Source organism: Apostichopus japonicus, chromosome 7 (genome assembly GCF_037975245.1).
Source record: "Apostichopus japonicus isolate 1M-3 chromosome 7, ASM3797524v1, whole genome shotgun sequence".
Classification (NCBI taxonomy): Eukaryota; Metazoa; Echinodermata; class Holothuroidea; order Aspidochirotida; family Stichopodidae; genus Apostichopus; species Apostichopus japonicus.
The window spans coordinates 20,721,543-20,742,375 of NC_092567.1; the positions used below are offsets into that span (position 1 = coordinate 20,721,543).

The 20,833-nt window shown below is 36.2% G+C and overlaps 2 protein-coding genes across 2 annotated transcripts in view; one reads left to right on the forward strand and one right to left on the reverse strand.

Annotated features, from left to right (window-relative positions):
* Positions 1-420: 420 nt before the first annotated feature.
* Positions 421-20,833, reverse strand: part of LOC139969679 (transmembrane protein 183-like) — a 148,007-nt gene continuing 127,594 nt past the window's right edge. The window contains exons 3-6 of the mRNA XM_071974819.1: positions 8,272-8,382; positions 6,066-6,218; positions 3,168-3,351; positions 421-2,411 (exon numbers count right to left, since the gene is read on the reverse strand). Coding sequence (XP_071830920.1) covers positions 1,766-2,411; positions 3,168-3,351; positions 6,066-6,218; positions 8,272-8,382 — 1,094 coding nt within the window. The 3' untranslated portion in view covers positions 421-1,765. The remainder of the gene's footprint in view (positions 2,412-3,167; positions 3,352-6,065; positions 6,219-8,271; positions 8,383-20,833) is intronic.
* The window catches only part of LOC139969686 (uncharacterized), a 41,281-nt gene continuing 38,390 nt past the window's right edge, over positions 17,943-20,833 (forward strand). Inside the window, exon 1 of the mRNA XM_071974830.1 lies at positions 17,943-18,543. Coding sequence (XP_071830931.1) covers positions 18,447-18,543 — 97 coding nt within the window. The 5' untranslated portion in view covers positions 17,943-18,446. The remainder of the gene's footprint in view (positions 18,544-20,833) is intronic.

The window sequence follows — 20,833 nt, forward strand, 5'->3', positions numbered from 1 at the left end:
GTGTAGAAATACCCTCGCATATAGAAGTGGTAATACAATCATATGTAGTAAGTATACATACGTATATAAAGAATTTATTTTATATTTACATATCTTTCAAATTATTATCATATTTGGGGGCCTTCTGGTTTTATGTTTTATGCGCCCAGCCCCCTTTAAGGAAGAAAATAAAAACTACCACCCCTTAAAAAAAACTACAACTTACCCCCGCCCCCTCCCCTACCTCCCTCCCACTGGTTGGTACGTCACTGACTTGTCATGAGGAACAAAAACAGCATATTCTACAGACTAAGACCGTTTAAAAATTGTGATAAATTGATCATGCAGTCACCGGCTAATCAACTCAAAATAAAATCAGTAAGATTTTGTAATGAATCATTTGGATAAAATAGTTACAATCAAATCCCATGAAAAGCGATATTTTGCTTTCAGAAAGAACTTGGCATTATTTTTTTCAAATGTTCAGACAACATAACTGTGTATACTCCTCAGTTCAGATAAAAATGTAAATGTGAAACAATAATTAAAAGTACTGATTTTCGTGGTTAATGTCAATAACTTGATCCACGATACATACATAAAACACTTACATATTTTGATCGTCATAGCTATCCATTCTAAAACACATGACTTCAATGACGAATGAAAACAAATTGATCATGTTGTACTACTGTAATTTGTACCACAGCTTAATTATTTGGTGCACATATATGTCTGCTTACAAGTCTTAACTTTTCCTGCCATGTTCTTTTCTGAACTTTAGACTGGAAAGCATAAATCTATATGAAACAGACTTGAACGACACAGTAGAATGTTATGTTATTGTTATTTTTGTACCTTTGTAGGTCTACACACTGAAGATGCTGATAAGGGGTTCATGCAACAATGGTTACGTTGACAGAATGTATCGTAAATGTTTATAGACCGTATAGGTCCCTCTTCCAACCACTTCACCCTTTGCCTGGATGCCTGATTCTCATTCCCTACCCACCAACCCCCTCCCCCCCACCCCTTCTCCATTCTTGTACGTGGAGTGCCAAAATATCATTTGATTGTTGTTGTATGATGCAAATAACAATGTGCTAATAAAGTATTCAAAATGAATAGGAATACAAATGCAGAGAACTTTAATTGATTTTAGGTGACAACTTGAGAATACTTGGAGAATTCTTGCAAAACGGTTCTTCTTGACATTTGATGCATGCAAACATTGATAGACAGAAAAGTATATATTTCTGTTGGACTTATTACACAAAGGACTATAGTAGATGTAATTTGTATGAAAACAATATTTTTTAACCAATATCAGATGATGGCAGTAAACGTGTATTGTGACAGCTACACTAAAGAAAATTAGCCGACCGAGTAGCAGTACTGCCCATAGATAAACGGTCAGCAAAACTATGGGCCTTGACTCAAAAAGTAGGCCTCAAACATTTCTTGGTGGTAAGCAAAATTTTTCATATTCCAGAAAAATAATATATATATATATATATATATATATATATATATATATAAATATATATATGATTTGCACATTATAAAGAAAATACAATACTCTCTTCATTTTTTTTGGCAGTTGAATTGCAATGATGACATCATTCACTTTCACTGCTGTTGCCAGATGCATTATCACAAAATATCACCAAATTTGAAGAAAAAAATAAAATAAAATATCTGCAAACAAATTGCTGATGTTTTGGTTTTTAACTTCCAGTATAAAATCACCTTAAGCAATTAGACTATCCCATCACGGCACTAAACTTTATACATCCCATAGACTTCCGCCAGTCGACGGAAACCCACTTCTTTGTCCTGACGGAGTCGCAAAAGTGTCACAGAATGCGGGATGCCACCAATTCAAAAGGGAAACACAGATTACCGGCTCCAGGACCACCACCGTGCGATTCTCTTTGCTACTTCGCCTCTTGAGGTGGAAGTTACTCACAAATTCCAATTTCAGTCGATTATAACACATATCGTGCCCGACGCTCAACGACATGGAAACCAGCTGCAGTCCCATAATTTCCTCGCAAGAAAAATGCTGGAAGCCCGGGCACGTCACTTTCAATATGGTCTCGCCCTCGTTGGGATTCGCCCAGAGGGACGGCGACCTGATCAGGCTGTTCCGTAGATTCTGTTCCTGTGCCAATGGCAGATGCCGAAATTTTATGAAGTGGTGAAAGTGATTGCCGGCGGATCCTTGAGAGCAAGAGTACAGGCACGTCGACCCTATCAGGCCGATAGATTCCACAAGTTCAAAGTCTAACATCCCGACGTGATTTCTGTCCTTGAATGGTGGGTAGAGGCGATAGAGGGCGCTAATCACTCTTGACCGAAGGCACCCCTGCGAGTGTTGTATATAGTAGGGATGGAGATGGCCCGGCAGGGATACCTTATCTCTCCACCATCTGTGAAAAAAGAGAAAAAAACGAATCAAGAAACACGGGAGAAGTCATCAAAGGGGCTTACAAAACTTTTGTAACAAGCCAAATATTGCATGAAAATTCCCTACCCTACCACTTTCAGGGTTGTACAAAAAATGCATCGAATTTGAGCGTAATCCCTGCTCACATGGTACGCAAAGAACTTTGACTTCTGACCGGCGCCCCCAGCAAGGAAATTGCTATATAGGCATCGCCATCAACTAAGGCCTGGATGGCTTGGTCGGTATAAACACTGGGCTTTTAAGCCGGAGGGACGATGGTTCAAATCCTTGCTCTGGTCATAAATTTCTTTTGATCTTTTCCATTGCCTGAAATTTCCAAGTCAGTTTTTTTCTATTATTCATTTACTTATTAAATGGAAAAGAAAAAACAGAAAGAAGGAAAGGAAGAAAGAAAAGGGACCACAAATTTGACTGAATGTCAAACACCTGCTTGGATTCATTTGATACTTTGAAATGTCAAGATTCAAAGATTAAATGATGGAATATACAAACAGATCTCCCCCAGTGACATTTTATGGGTTAAATTTTAAGTTTTGAATGATCTGAAAAGAGAAGGGACAAGGACGACACACTATGCACGTAGATAGGTGATAATTAGCCTTGGAAAAAAATGACTCAAAGAGAAAGAAACAAAGTGAAGCCAAAGAAATAGTAATCTACAGCTGCATTTGGTTAGTAATTCGAAGTAAAGAGAGAAGCGTTAAGTTTGTTTGCTGACCTCTTGTAAAGCTTCTTCCAGTATCCGGCAGAGTTGGTGACATGAAAGGCACCCTTACAGAGAGCCGAGAAGCGGCCGACATCTTCCGGATGGATAAAATCAGCTAAGATAAACCACAGGTCTGTGGGATAATCCCTCCCTTGCGACTCGGCATTTCTTTGGTTACGACAGTCGTCGTTTTTACCTTCCGAGTAGAATAATCATAAATAATAATAAAAGAATTAACATGGTTTTATTAGCATGGAAAGGAATATCAAAAAAAAAATAAGGAAAAGAATGACATTTTGGCCAGAAAAGAGACTAAAATCATTACAATCATGACATTTCTGAATTTTTTTTAGTATATGTAGGTGTCATGATGGTAGTTTTTTGTACGTTAAAATATTAACATGGTTTTATTAGCATGGAAAAGGAATATAAAAAAAATAAGAAAAAAAAAGCAATTTTTTGCCAGCAAAGAGACTAACATCATTACAATCATGACATTTCTGAATGTTTTAAGTATATGTAAGGTGACGTGATGGTAGTTATTTTGTACGTTTACCATTCATAATAAATCAAGATATATCGACAAGAAAGGATTGATTTTATACTGTACTATGCATCATATTGTTTTGATTCCAAGCATCTACACAGCTCTGAGATACAGTGAAACTTTTCATCTTTTTCTTAATTTCATATTCTGGAGCATGTGCATTTTTCAATGTGTGATGCATATCAGGGTTTGCTGTGGTAATTAATTACAGAGACGGCCGCCTCGCCGAAAAAATTGTCTTGATTACCGCATCACACTGTGTTTTGTCATGTTTTGTCATGTTAACAATTCTGGAATCCCTTAATACATTGCTTGACAATTATTTTTAAAAAGTAGTAGCCCGTCTGGCTTTTTCGTCCTGAGATTTTGGTAGCCTGGAAACATTTTGAGAACGCCCGTGAGAAATTTGTGAACATTGTCGTATCTTTCTCAAACTTTACGCCACCAGGCGGAGTAGAAAGTTGGCAAGTTTGAATGTCGGGGACACGATGGGCTTTTCGGCCATTAAGGTTGGTAACCCCAATACAGTGATAAGGGCCTCGAGTGAATAGGATTTTTTTTTTGGTGGAGTGGATGGGTCTCTGCCAACCCTGCACTGTGTCACCTAGAATAGTAAAGGTCAAAATTATTACTTAGCAGGGGGCGGGACATTAAACTAAATAATCCTGTTTTGGATGTGTAGTGAGTCTAGGCCACAGACAGTAACGCATATTTAAATACATCACGGTTAGTAAATTCACCTTCTGTGCTTTTCAACCTCCATCATGCAAAATACCGAAAAGGGTACCATAATTACGTGGCATAATTAATTTAAAAAATAAAAAATCATATAACCTAGGTTGGAAGGGGGACCACAAACAAATTTGGATGTACTTTCAAAAGTTTCAGTCACAGTACTAGTGCAGATATCTAAGAATATCTTTTTCCCAACATTTCCTTTCAAAACAGCTCTTCATTCTAATGTCCCATAATTTTCTAAAATCCCAGAGCCTCAGGGGGTTTCGCCCCCCCCCCCTGGGCCTCTACTGGGACATTGCCGGTAGACCCCACCAGGGCCCCTAAGGCATCCCTTGACTGGCCACCAGGGTTGAAGTGCGAATCGCTCCAATGGCAAAAGATAATATGTGAGAGGAAGTGTTCACTATTTTAATCGATATTTTAGGGTTAATGTAGAGCGTTTGTGAAACAAGCTCTCCTATACATGGGCACAAGCGCCTAATTTGATTGGGGGGGGGGCGGTAATGATTTGCCCGAAAATGTAACCAATATGGAAGCGGGTACTGATGAGATCCTCCTCACCTTTGAAATTCGAATCGGTTATAAGGAATGTCAACAGTCAAATATATTGACATATCTTGGACAGACAGAGAAGGAAGGTACAGAGTGCCAACTGTGCCAAAACTCCAACATCAATGTCAGATTAGTCGGGTAAGCTTAGAAAGTCAGAGTCTAATTACCTGAGGCTGAGGTTTTTACCGAATTAATGTAATCAAACAAGATTATTGCAGTTTAGTTTTTTATGCAAGGCTCGAAACAATATCAGCATGTTGCCCAAATTTTTACGGAAATATCTTGTTAGGTTAGGGCGGTTGGGGTGGTTGGGGGATACATCCCGTCCAGCATCTTACGCCTGTGTTTCTTTATATACGAAGATACATCTTTGAACGGACAGCATACAGTATTTTGCATAACATTTTTGACATGCTGTCTACAGTACCAGATAAAATTATTCCTTGCAAATGTTAGCAAGCTCTATATTTAACCATTTTTTTGGCAATGTGTAATAATCCTCTCACAGCTCCGATAATGGGAAACAGCCCCATGCTGATAAGTGAAACGATTTGCTTTCATTACTACTTCAGGTGTGGTAGTTTGAAATTTACCTTATTGTTGACAGATATGCCCTCAGCTAAAGTATTTCCAGGGGAATATATTTATGACTGCATAATGTGGGTGGAATGAGATTTTATCTGTGAGTTTTCCGCAAAAATGATACCTAGTGTGCGGTCCCTGACATTTTCCCAGTGGAAGATGGTTCAATTCCCTGTTTTCTCTACTTTTTTTTAAATTTTATGTCATATGCTGCATTTTGAGTGTGGTTTTGCTATATAATACCTTTTATTGGCCAAATTGAAGTTTCTGATTTCAGAAGTTCAAATGCAAGACCTGTTTTAACATCATGCATCTATTCCACTCATAGCAGTGTATACTAATAGCTTCAGTATAAAATCTCTCGTGTTTTGTCTGCTTTCACTTTGTACTGACCTGGGAATATTTGACTGTTTCTTTCAAATACTGGCAATGCCAGTCAATGCAAGAACTGAAATTCACATTTAAATGTTGTTTTCTTATATCTACTTTACCATATTTCTTTGATCTCTGGTCATTCACCGATTGCAACTGTCCGTAGGAACCAACCTCACAGTCAAAGTCGGACAGATCTCGGTCGTACCAATTCTCGACGTCTGCATCCATCGACATCACATCCTCCGATCGCTCGGGAATTTCGTCCACAGCTGAGAGGAAAGAATAGAAGGAAGTCAGTCACCTTGAGAGCAGTCAACAAATATACAGTATATACAGTACAAGATATATCTACTTAATGCTCTATATTATGCTTTGTAAACTTGTTTTTGTTGGAGGGGGAGGGTAAGGAGGGGAGGGGGTGGCGGTAGTGGTGCAAAATCATCCATTTAATGGGTAGGAGACAATCTAAGAGGTAGTCCATAAATTTGACCAGCAGTCCATACCTACTTTGGACCCACTGCTATGATATGCATGCAATTAAGTCTCTAGAGAGCTTTATTGCCAAGGAGATTTCAAGTGACCTTTTTTCACATTTTTCTTATATTTCATGCCTTTGTTGGGAAAGTTTGACTGCAAACTTAGACAATGTACGAAGTACGTAACAGACTTTGACTCATTGTTGTAAACTGTAAAATAAACTTTTTTGAACATATATGGTTCTAACTCCAGTTTCTATTGTGTACACATTGAATTACTTTCTGAACATTGTATATGGCATTTTAATTAAAGCCTCAAGTGTTATACCTACAATATAATGTGCAAAAAGAAGCAAAAACTTCATTTCCTTGTGGAGGATCCATCTTTCCAAAACTATTTGCAGATGACACTTACATACTAAGTAAAAAGGGCTACCTTAGACATTTACTATAGACAATTAATTTCATGTTGGATAATGTATACAATTTAAAAATTTGGACAATTTATGCTAACAGTCATACAGTATATTATGCTTTGTACATATCAATAGGTGTCAATATGGGAGGGCAAGAGGAATGGGGGGGGGGGTAAGACAGACAACTCTTAAAGCTGTTTGACATGTCAGCATTGATAGAAAAACATGTTAGTTTAGAGGAACAAACTAAAACGAATAACAGTGAATGACCGAATGACAATTGACTTTGTACAGGGTTAATTATCATTCGCGAATGACAGCAAATAACAACGAATGACAACGAAGGACGGTGGTGAGAAGAGATTGACGGAGTGGAGTAAATGCGGTTATTGGTTATTAGTTATAGTTATTAGTTATTATCATTATAATTTAGTAATAAGTTATTACTATAGTTAATTTAATAAGTTATTAGTTATAATTTTCTCCATTTCCAGTCACTTTTGCACCCCCCCCCAAAAAAAAATCTTTTTTTTTTCATAGAAATGTCCAATATAAGGGCTCTTCCTGAAATTTTTCGCCGTTTCAAGATTATAGTATTGTTAATTTGTAACAATTAATATCTGAAAAAATGATGTTAAATTTACTTTTTAAAATCAGACTAACAATTTCGCTTACTACTGTATAAGGTGCGTTTGTATCTTGTCCTTTACTAGACCTGTAAGCCACCCACTTTGTGTCCACTCGGTTTGCGTGGCTTTGATATACCCACAAAGTCTGAACTGTGATATCCGGTTGAAGCAAATGTCTGTGCTGTCATTCACTGTCATTTGTTTTAGTCAACGCAATTTTTAAGCGTGTACAACATATTGTCATTCGTTATGTGTAACGCAATTGTCATTCGTTTTAGTAGCACCCTTAGTTTAGTTCCATGTCTACCATGGTGCTAGGATGGCCAGTATTCTCAGGTACAGTAGAGTAGCATACAATCCCCTTCTTAGCATATATCCAGTCCAGGAAACACACTAAAATGTCCCATGCTTTGAGTTGGCAACTTGATTGCAATCATACATACCACTGTCACAAGATAAAAAAGTTGTTCACAGTGTTTTCTATCTCATGCACTTGATGTAGAACACCCATGTGTAGAACACCCAACGGAGTGTTAGCTTAGTGCCTTTCAATCATAAGGTCCTGAGTTCGAGTCACACCAAGATTAATGTATGTCGTCCAGTTACAGAGTTGTTGACAATTGACAATTCATAATCATGGACGTTAAATATGAATCTAAGAGACTGATTTCGGTCAGCTTGCGGCTTTGATAAGCCCATGATGGCTTCTTCGCGAGTTCCTGCTTGCAGGAGGATCTAAAATACATACATGCATAAATACATGTGAAAAAAATCACACATATACACACAAGCGTACGGTACCTTGTTTAACAAAGACAGCAGATGAGGTAGTAAAATGTTTCTTTCTGAAAGATGCAAACGGTTTTGGATTGTTAGCCACCTCTTGGACCGTGAAATCTGTCATGCAATGTACTGCAAAAGAGAACACAATCAATATACTGAAATCAATCAAGAATGAATTCAATCTGCTTGTATGTCATCAGTATTCCTATTGTTATGTGCTGTATGCATTCAAAGTCAATTGTTTCAATTTCATTTGATTTATATTTCAATTAGCTATTTTTTTAGCTGTTTTTCTCAACTTATCCTGCCTCAAATTATTATGAAACGTTCTTACAAATATCTACCGTGGCTAGAATCAAGTGATTTTGGCAATGTTGCGTAACAATATTCCTAGACCTATCTTCCATTTTTGGCCAACTCTGCACTGAAAATATATAAAGTAACACCAGGAAAAGAATTGCATACAGAAGTAGCCTAGGTTGCTTAGGCATACATATGTTATTTCTTCATCACGAAATCATGGTATTTCGCCCGTTAGTCCATTATCTTTTCTTTACAACTAACCATCAATCTGCACTTTCTTTAACTGTAGCATTGGCTACTACAGTGTCTTCACCAATGGCAAAATAAATAAATATAGTTGATAAGAAAATATATTGTATTTCATGGTAGCTACAAATACAGTTTTAGAATGGAATTTGGTAGCGGTAAATCTTTGTGTCGATGCATATTTCATTTCGTCAAATTGGTTCTGTAGTCTTTAGCAATTGTTCGTGTTGTATAGGCTGTCACTACGATTTCATTTTCCTCGCGTAACGGGTACCGATGAGCAACGTACATTATGTCAGGCTAGGCTACCAGATGGTGACTTACAAAATTGAAGCATGATCTTGTATAATGGGTTGAAATTGAAATTTATATAAAACTTAATAGAATTAAAGACCTTCATTTGTCGGTAATTTCTTATTTCTGCCCTTTCTTTGCTTCTTCCGTCTGTACATCCCTAGATATAGATGTACGTTTTACGTTGCAGCTGTGCCTAAGGGTTCCTGAACAAGGGGGCATAACAATAAACATAATGCTTACTATCTTCCGGGAAACAGTTTTTTACGTCTTACTATCTTCCGGGAAACAGTTTTTTACGTCTTACTATCTTCCGGGAAACAGTTTTTACGTAAGTGTGAAATCGCTCTGTAATGAAACAACTCCGCGTGAGGACAACACAGCAATCCTTATTGGCACGGACACCTTTCATTGAATAAATTTACATCAAACAAGCTGCAATTGATAGCAGAAACTGAGTCATCAAGTTTTTAGCCTGTATTCCTCACCGGCTCCCAATATTGACCTTCTCCTGACACTGTTCAGGTCCGTAGCCAATGTTGTTGTTGTGAAGTTAAAAGTTAAAATGTTGCAGGTGTATCGGTCTTTGTGTGCTTGTGTTATAAAAACGTACGCATTTTGGAAAAACAATAATATGGGGGTCAACCCCCCTCCCCCCTCCCCATATCCGCCTCCACCCCGTAAAATCGGCCCTCACAAGGTAACCACATAACAATGTAAAACATCCACACCCGAACGATTATTATGAATCAAAAGAGAGAACTAATGAGCATGTAATTGATATCAATATGGAAGAATTAATTGCCCTCCCCCCCCCCCCAAAAAAATAGAACAGGGTGATACGGAACTTCCAACAATCTCATGTCCTCTTTCTTCTTCTTACTTAACAATTTACATTTTAGGAAAGCTGTAAAACTCAAACGTAAACATGATCTTATACAATATATTTATTCTTTGCACTGGTTGCCTGTTGAATTCAGAATTAAGTTCAAAGTACTGCTCCTGGTGTATAAGTGCATTCATGGAATGGCACCCGCCTATTTGTCAGACGATCTGTCCTTCCAGGTCAATACTCGTTATACCTTACGTTCTAGCAATACACTCACTCTCACTGTTCCCAGAACTAAACTGAAAACCTATGGCGACCGTGCCTTTCCATCAGCCGGGCCCAAACTCTGGAATGGTCTGCCCATATCTGTGCGGAGTTCTCCCATAGTCTTGTTTGAAGACTCATTTTTTTTCAAGTTGGCGTTCTATTAGGGTTGTACATGCGCTATTGAATACTTCGTAGATTTTAGCGCTTTATAAGTTCATTTATTATTATTATTTTTATTATTATTATTATTATTATTATTATTATTATTATTATTATTATTATTATTATTATTATTATTATGGAAGGCAGTCAAGTATTTAACTAACTCCTATATACAAGAATGACTGGCGTTCATCAATTCCCTTTCAGTGGCGGATCCAGGAAAAAAGGGGTGGGACTGGCGGGGTGGGGTTTGGCCCTCTGTCGTTGAAGTCGACTCCCCACCTAAGGGAGGGGGTGTGGTCTGGGAGGGGGTGTGGTCTGCGAGAAACCTCTGCAGGCTGCGTTTTAAACGTTTTTGCTTCGCAACAACAGGACACTTTTTTTTTATTTACAGTTTTTTCTTCATTGTGAGCAATACCCACACATTTAAATTACAATTGAATATGACTTTTCAAGAAAAGGTCACTTTTCTATCTTTCACTTTCACTTGAATGTATATACATGGTCAAAATGACTTTCATGATGAAGAAATAATTTCACAGTACCGTTTTTATCATTACTTCTAAGTTACGTTACAACGTAACAACGGGATAAAGAAACTCAGCCTTAATCATTTCTCAGTGTTCTTCATGATCTATAGAGTTCCTTGACTTCTCTTGGTTAGATATACCTTTGCGCAAGATAAATCACCGATTAACTTACAAAGTGCTCTCTGTCAGGGACGATTTTTTTCTCTTAGTGGTGAATGAACTTTTGATCAGGTTATTATTCGCGCGTCTTTCTTTTTTAAATAAAAAAAAGCCACCGTTTTAGAAGTTTATACTTAAAAGGTTTATCACCCGCTTAAAGCAAATTTCGTTGGAGAATGTTAAATACTGGATAATTATTCTGTTGGTTTACATGTTTTTTTATGTTGTTTTGTTCATTGTTTATTTTACTGGCGTATAATTTAAACCATTATCGATTTACAATGCATATTTTATTACATTTGAATTTATTTATTAATTTTCAATCAGATGTATACTTAATTCCTTGATCTCGTTCATAACAATCAAGTTTACTTGAACAAAAGAAAATTCATGAAAATGAGATTTAAGAGTGTTATTCTAATTATTCATTGAAGTTTAAATTTTTTAAATATCTACAAGAAAAAGGAAGATAGGAAAAGTAAAAAAGGGACGAAAAAAAAGACCGAAAGAAAATCAAATTTAAACAAAGCCGCAAACAAATCTCTCAATTTAATTGTTTTACGATCTGCAATTTCCCTCATGTATTACCGTACTTAGTCTCCAATTTCATTTTGTAAGCCTGTGGATAATATGAAGAAAAATATTGTATCTTTCAAACTTTCAACACATGTGATGTGTCGTCTGATATAACTGGATGACTCAATGGTTAGATCATTCCGAACATTTGCAAGTTGATAGTTTAATATCTAAGGTTTTGGTTTCGATGATAAATCGTAACCTTTACAGTCATTCATGCGGATCAGTGTATGTATATGTGTATGTAAGTATGTATGTGAATATGCATGTGTGTGTGTGAGGCGACTTACTTGTAAACACGATATATCAAGAAGGGAAGCTTGGACAAATCTCCATATTTGGTGTGTATAGGAGTACCACATTGAGTAGAAGCCTATTGTTTTTAGGTCAAAGGTCAATTGGAGTTACCATTGGTCAATGTGTGGAAACCTTGTTTTATAAGCTACCGTCCCACCGATCAGCCTTATTAGACAACATGTGCGTTTCGCCTCATAAGAATAGAAGGGGCTGTTGGCAATTGGAAGTTTGCTTAAGAGCATAAGAATCAGAAGTCTCGACCACATCTCCATGGACTTAATTGCGTCGGTAACTTTTGGAGTTGTCATGTACGTCGCTGCATATATGCCTGTGAACAAAGGTGTGTAATGAACGTTGTACTGTTGGTACATACAACGTTGCTATTGGAATGGACGGTATCATTGTGAATCATCGGTATTACTTTTTTGGTTACGTTGTTGAAGTTCTACGTCGCATGTCGCAATTGTCGAGTTTCATTGCCAAATAAAAACTTCAGGTTTGGATGCAGTAATGTTGGGGAAATGACCAGGCGCAGTTTACGAAAATTAACTGTCGTCTAGTTAGATGATTTTGAGGCAAACCAGATAGGGGTTAAAATCGCATGATGCCTGCTTAATGTACGGCTTGTAGGCGTACCATATTTAGTAGAAGAATCCTGTTGTCTTTGGTAGAGATCAATCTGTATGCTGAATACAAGAAAAGTTTCCATCTCGGTCATCAGCTGTCAATGTAAATAGTGTTTGTCATATCTCAATGCTTTTTGCTGTACTACTTATACTTGGTTTAAAAAGTTATATCAAAATATTTTCAACATTTTGCATCTGAGCACCCTCTATTTTACCTACGACCCCTCCTCTGGATAAAATTACATCTACTGTATAGACTTCTCCCCCCCCCCACCCCCAGCAAAAAGGTGGTGGTTCGTTACAACATGGATGCTATTATATTATTTTATTTTATAGTACAAGGTCTATTTGTAGTATGAGCTGAGTTGTCAATAATGTCCTGCCTGTAGGACCAGAGAGAAAGATTGGTTGGCCATAGCAAACTAAAATATTACGTATAGGCCGCCGTGTAGAGTGCTGAAGGCAATTGCCTATTTATACCCGACTAATGAAACATTGTGGGCCAGATTAAAATCTTTTGTGGGCCGGATTAGAACCACTGTCTGGCTTTTGAAAACCACATCGACTATAATATTTTGTCTGGTATATAGTAAAATATTAATATGCTATTGCAATTTAAAGTATAAACGTAAAAAATAAATAAATAAAAACAAAGATATCATGTGAAGAAAGGCCGGAGAGTTTCCCTCTAATATACGCGCTTATATAGAAGGCAACGCAGAAATTCATTCACCTCCATTTCATAATGGGCGATACTTTTTTATACCCTCAGTTCATTCAACCAGTCTAGAGCAAAATGATACATGAAACAGACTATGGATAACTCCTTATATATGCCAATCGGAAATTATCCGGATGTTCACGTGTGCGATGAATAAGTAATTGTGAATATTTTATTTTATGCATCTACCTCTATCCTCCCGATTCGCTAACAGTTATGACTTTATAATGGCCATGGAAAAACAGCAGATATATACTCTTCTAATGATTCACAGTGCGTTCTACTGCATCAATTGGCCTTTATATCATGGTTCCAATTAGAATCTCGTAATAGGCTACACGGCCTTGCGATTAGAAGCAAGCTTTAATTGCTTTCTTACGCTTACGTAGCCTATATGATGATTAGCTCATATGTGTTTAAGGATTTACATTTATTTCAGGTATTTTACGATACAAAAGATATTGAGAAAGAAAAGGTAACGAACTTGGCAATGCCGTTTCTTTGACGTCACCAACGAATAGTGCATATATGCATTATTTCGAGGCAGAGGGAGGGGGGGGGGGAGATTACAACACGTGAAAATTTAACTCAAGCATGCAATGCCTTGAATATTCCAGAAAAGATTAGAAGAATGAAAGAAAGGAAAAGAAAGGAGTTATCTTTCCGTTACAGAATCACGAATTTAATTGTCGATCATGTTTGAGATAATGCGCCAACGAGCCTTAGACAAATGAGTTAATGATACGGAAAAATATCTCACCCGGATGGATTGCAGTTTATATTAAGTTTAACGTGACCTGTTTTAAAGTGTATTTCCAGTTAAAGATAAGGCAGCGAATGCATGCATGGGCAATAAGTCGATTTCTTGGGGGTGGTGTGGGGGGGGAGGGGAGGGGGGTGGTTATTATACGTTTAGAAACTATGTAACTGATTACGACCAAAACAAATGCGATGTTTATAGTATTACTTGAGGGTGAATTTCGGTTTCGTAACAAGGGAGGTAATATAGGAAGTTACTATGGTAACAGATCACAATGAATAACAAAAATAACAACAAGAATTGGAAGTTGTCCACGGAGTCGTCGGAAGCGGGTTTCAATCAAAGGGGTGTGGAGGACATAAGTTGCATGTAGTTGCAGTGGGACCTGTGATTTTGAAGGCAACTCACCACACAGTTTCATCAAGCTTTCAAACAAAGCCGAATAATCTCTCCATTTCGTAATAAATAAAAGAATAACAGTTTTACGTTTTCTTTCTTCTTCTCTTTTTGACAAAAGGACAAATTTTCATTACGATTTTTTTTTTGGTCATATTTTTAACAACAGTTTTATTTACAATTTCATTTAAATTTGCAACGTCAGAGCACTTTCTTTAGTGAAAAAAAACGGTAACATTTTGATACAACTGGAGGAGCACTTCTTGTTTGTGAAATAAATATTTGCCACCAAACTGTTGATTCGAAGTTGGAGATGAGGTAGTAAAGGTAAGACGAATATAATTATGTAACTATATACCAAGCAAAAATGTTCAATCTGGAAAGAATAAATATATTGAAGGGTTAAAAGTTTAAAAGAGAGGGGGGGTGGATTGGCCCACCCACATACCGGCTCGAAACAGGTACGCCTCCGGGCTTAAGACGCAAAAGGCGCTGCTCGCTTGCATGGTTCAATATGCCAAAGGGATAGCATTCCTCCATATATGATTTCCCTATTGAATTACGCGCTAAATCGTCAAAGTAACGTGGTCTCTAAGTCCTTGTATAAGTTCTCACTAGCTAAACCCTAGCCCCATCACTGGATAGCTGAAAAGTTAGCCATTTTATGACACCATCAATTTGTCATGACCTTGCAAAAGATTTTAATAAACCTCTTCAATCAGTAGTAAACAATTTTTACACGCTGCTCCTGGGGAGGCTTAAATTGGTCTAAACTTGCATTGACCCAAGGTTGGCTTTACATATTCTTCCATTTTCCACATAAAAAACAGGTCCTGTTAGATATAACATATATAAAAAGAAAGTGTTCCCCTGTTTGTTTTGTTTTCGGCACCTTTCCTGAGAACACTCGGGCGGATTGATATCAGCCCCAATTATAGAGTATGTCACAGCTAAAGCGCCGCTTGTTGGATCATTGAACCGAAACTTAATGCCCAAGCCTTCCCCCTCTCCCCTCCCCATTCTAGAGTGGTAGTTATATGTATGTATATGTAAGTGCGTTCGTGTCTCCGTCGTTTGGTCATCTCTGTGAATGCCTTTCTAGTTTTTATCGCTTGTAAGTTCTCACAATATTTCTGTGTTTTTCTTTCCTTGAAGTTTTCTTTCCTTCCTTTCTCTTTTTTTTTTGGTAATTTTCTGATCGTACTTTTGTCTTTATCCAAATTTTTGAAAGTTTTTAATTTTTGTGAGTGGGAAACAATCTCACTATTTTAGAGCTATCAGGCTTATCAGACTGAAATTTCAATCCGTATATAGAGCTGCACATTGGTCACCCTACCCCACCACCCCCACAACCCCCCTCATCACCAGCCAAACAAAAGGAACAAAGAGAGAATCGCCATTTGAGATGAAGAGTATATGTAAACGGTTGTATATCTCTGACATGTACATTAGGCTATACATATCACCTTGCACATGTTACAACATATAGGTGTTTGTCATTGATTTGGTTGAACTAGATTTATCTAGCACAGTTGAGCTAGACCAAAAAAAAAAGGGGGAAAATAAAGACACAAAGCTGAAGGGGAAATGACATAAATAACAGCAATAAGAGATTCTTGCTTTTCCTGTTTAGTTATCGCTTCAATCTTCATCCCTGTTTTTTTTTTTTTTTTGGTGGTTGATTCTATTGACTTGAAAATTCAGACACTAATCCGTGAGAGGCCCATTTAGTGAAGTTTTGTCAAGATTTTGAAAGAAACCACGCGCAAAGGCTCTTCTATTTCACCACACTGAAGATTTTTACGCCCATAGAATGTACGCATCCTTAAATTGGTGCTTGAAAAATGCAACTAAAATGAAGCTGTCACGTTGTGGTGTTTTTTCTTGTTTTTTTCTTAGATTTTTCTTTCCTTCTCTTTTTTTCCACCCTGTTTTATACTTGATCAAAAGTCATGGACGTGACAGTCTTCGTAGGAAACACACAGTCACACGCTATAGGCACTATACGCAAGAGGTTAAGAGTAAAGGTGGATGTACTCACAGACTGTACTGTGTAGATTGGCAAACTGCTAATGAATAATACAGTCTGTATATTTGTATAAACGGCCACAGACATCGACGATAGAATTATTGCATTGCTATCGGTACGTAATGTGACATTATTAAGTGGAGGCTATAGTAACACAATCATGTCTTAATGTCTGTTTTAATATATATATATATATATATATATATATATATATATATATATATATATATATATATATATATATATATATATATATAAATATATATATATATATATATATTAGATATATATATATATATATATATATATATTAGATATATATATATATATATATTAGATATATATATATATATGTATTAGATTCGTGGAAAATAATCCGAGAATCTAATACACAAATGCGTACATCGGATCAGTGTAATCTCTGCATTGAGGAGAAGGTGGAAATACTTCGGCTGAGAAACCAAAATCTGCTGAAACAAAAGAACTGAGCTTTTGTCAAAGTGTCGACACAGAAAAAAACGGAAAAAATAACAGCACCACGCTACAGCCAGACAACCTGATCATATATCTGACGATTGCGAAGAAGCATGAAACTCGAGTAATAGTGCAAACTTTGTACGAGTGTACATTATTTATATCTATCCAGCTCTATACCCAGGTATATTGAGCACTCTTCACCTGGAATTAATGCCATCTAACATATATATATATATATATATATATATATATATATATATATATATATATATATATATATATATATATATAAATATATATAATATATATATATATATAGATACATATATATCTATATATGTATATTTGTGTGTATGTATTTATGTGTGTATGTATATGTCACATACTAGTGTTGTGTATATCTATATGTGTGTGTTAGGTTGAATGTGTATTTTCTAATTGTCATATATATATATGAATATTCAGTGTTTCGTAGCGACGTGCCTGGGCGATACCGTCTCATAATAATGAGAGCACCATTTTTCAGTTCCAGTCAAAAAACAAATGTGTATTTTTATTACCTACACTTAAATAATATTAGAGTCCAATACGTGACGAAAGCAATGACAACATTCCCATTACTTACTTATATACCTCATTGATACAAAAAAAAAACCAATACGCAAAATAAGATTAACGAACCAATTCTGTGTGATTTTTTACCCTTCTTTCTTCATTGAGGGAAACCACGGTTCATCATTCCAATTGTCTAGCTCATTTTGCAGCTGCGTTTGTCATTATGCTTTTCAAAAAGACAAAATGAAAGAGCAAAATGTGTGTTGCAGCTCTTAATTATCAAACAACTTGTTATCCGTCATTTAACTCGTAACCAAGGTCTCTCCGTTGGCATCATATCTGCTCATGCGCAGTCAAATCTACGCCTTAAAGCTCTGACATGTTGTTCGATGCAAGAAGCAGACGGGTTTTTTTTATATATTTTTTATAGTAGTATGTATGTATTTGACTGCTGAACGTAGCGTGAACAAATGTACCCTTAATTTTCAAGCTGAACATATAATACAGGGGATTGACTCCGGTATAACACAATATCAAAGTTTCTTTTTTATTATGTTTTTAGGGGCAAGATATAAAAGGAGGAATTGCCGGTGTTATCTTCAGAAGTAGTTTTTTTTATAAGAGGAAAGCTGGAATGGGAATCGTTTCATTTAAGGATTGATTGAGTTGGGATACTACACCTCCGTGGAAAGAAAAAATAGAGAGACCGAGAAACGCGGAAAGAAGAAGAAGGAGAAGAAGAAGAAGAATATATATATATAGGGAGAGGAAATTTTGCAAGAGAATATTTACTTTCAATTTGACTCCTCAACCAATTATCAAATGAAGGAAACTGAAGTTCTTAAGTGAATTTTTTTGTGAAACCAAGGACAAAACGGGAACATTAACGTGCTTTTGAGAAAGAAAAGGTCACTTAAAGAAGGGTGTTATTTCGAACACTTGTTAACGGTTGTTACATCAGGAGTAATGGCCAATCAAAAACCAAACAGACTCGTTTGTGTCATCTCAATAGTTATGCTGTCGTTCTTTTTACTCTGTCAAATACCCAGTGCCAAAGCCGGCCGTAAGTTTTTTTCTATTTACATTTATTTATTTGGTTTGTTTGTTTGTTGTTTCTTTTTGTAACTGCTGTTGTTGTTGTTAAGTCTTTGAATTTAGACCTTTCTTTGCATGAATAAAAGTTACAGTAATCTTATAGTTTGAATTTATTTTTAACTGATCAACGTAGAATTTCGTATAGGAAATTCGACTACCTTTTCGACAATTTGATTATTTAGCTCATAGTAATTGTATTTATTTATATTTTCACATTTGATAATCAATGTAATGTTATTCTTATTTCAATTCTGATTTGCCCCTTACACTAACTTTCCTTAATTCTCATGATCGTAATATTCCAACCCCCCCCCAGCCCCCACCCCAAACCACCACCACCCCGTTCTGTAATGATGCTAAACAGTAAATATTGAATTGTTTCAGTTTGAAAATCAAATTGATATTGGAAGCAACTAAGATGGTAACACAAATGTGTCATAACGAAAATATTTCATATTTGCTGGGCGAGCGGGAGGGGAAGAAGGGGGGGGGGTTATAAAAGAACATTTGAAAGGGAAATTTTAAATGATCTCGTAGAATCGTTTAAGCAACGTGTTAGTATTCATCCAAATAAGATAAAGTTTGGGAGGGGTGGGTGGGTGGGGTGCGGTGCGGTGGGGTGGGGTGGGTGTTGAGGGTGTTAAGTGAGTGGATTGATGGGAGGTAAATTTTGTAAGCTTATCACACACCAGTCATTACAGAGGTTCTAATGGAGGTTGCTAGAATTAAACCATAGGGCAAGAAGTGTGTTAGGTAGCTCCATGTATTTATTTCGTTTTTGTTTTATACTTTTTCAACGAACAAGAACTGTGGTTATTATTATTCTAACAAAAGAAGGGAAAAACACAGAAGGAAAAAATAAGACTTTTTTTTAAATAAAGAATGCAAAAAGTGTTATTTTAACTGAGAGAAACAAGGCTTACAAAAAAAGGTCAATTTTGATCATCAAAGCCATCTCATAGATAACGTAGTAACTAATTACTTAAAGCTGATATTTTACCAATGTCAGAACAAGGTCAGTTATTTCTAATTAACCCACTGTATAGCATTGCGACTGTTGAAAGTTTTGTTTAATTTCTCGAATCAGTCCTACTTTTAAAGAGACAGTTTTGCAAAATGCGTTTTGTTTGCCACAATGTATTTTTTTTTCTCTTTTCAATGAAGAAATGGACAATACTTTGAAGGAAATTTCATTTTTTGTTTCGCCTGCACGTTAAAATGTTTTCACAGGCTAAATACCCCCACCCCAACCCAATAAAAAAAATACTAAAGTTAATATAAGGATAAAAACCAAAAAAAAAACACAAGAGAACGATTAGGGAACTATTGTTTCCTTGTTTTTCTGTTGACGCAATTTCTTTGTCAATAACAATATGTCAATAACAATATGTTTAAGTGATCTGGATATTTTTTTCTTCAAAATTAATCAATATTTCTCTGTCAAGTCATATGTATCTATATGGTATGTCTTTTATTTGTGCTTGTTCGATCGACCATAGCCGTGATACGAAATCAAGGAATTTCCCCCCAAAAAATTCGAATCCATACTGTTCGTACGGCATTATATAACACGCAAGCAAATTTAAAGCAGAGAAAAAAAAAGGTTTTATCTTTTTTCTCTCTGGTCTCTCACCAAAATAATAGGGAACTTTAGTAAAACCTCCCCATGATGATTTTAATCCCTTTTCACATCACCAAAGAGTTTTTTACAGATCTTATCTGCAGAGCAATTCACAGTAGGTAATCCTGTGTCGGTAGTTAAAGAGATCTCAAGTTATCACTTGTTAAGTGTTACCGGGGGTTGGGGGGGGGGGGAGGCTGAAGTCAAAGTCATCTATGTCTATGACCTATACTAGCGAACCGAGTGAGGCGTGTTTAAGCTTTTAAGAAATTAAGGAAAGAAATGAGAGAATTTGTAATACATAACAAGGAAGAAGAAGAAGGGAGAAAAAACACAATTGTGGAATTTATAAAGCTATCAAATAGTTAATATGAAAAGTAATTAATGAAGTAAATGTCAATTTCTTGACGCCAAAAGAGAAATCAGATGACAAAGGATATGTTTATATTGCATAGCCGTCAGTATAATAAAACCAATCTGTTTGACAAAGAACCTATTGTTATATACATGATGCTTCTGATATATATAAAAAAAAGAACAATAGAATGCATAATTTGTGATTGAAGAAGGACGGATTGAAAATATTTGGAGTAATGAGTAAGTTTAACAGAAAAATTAGATTGTCGTCTGCAGTTAT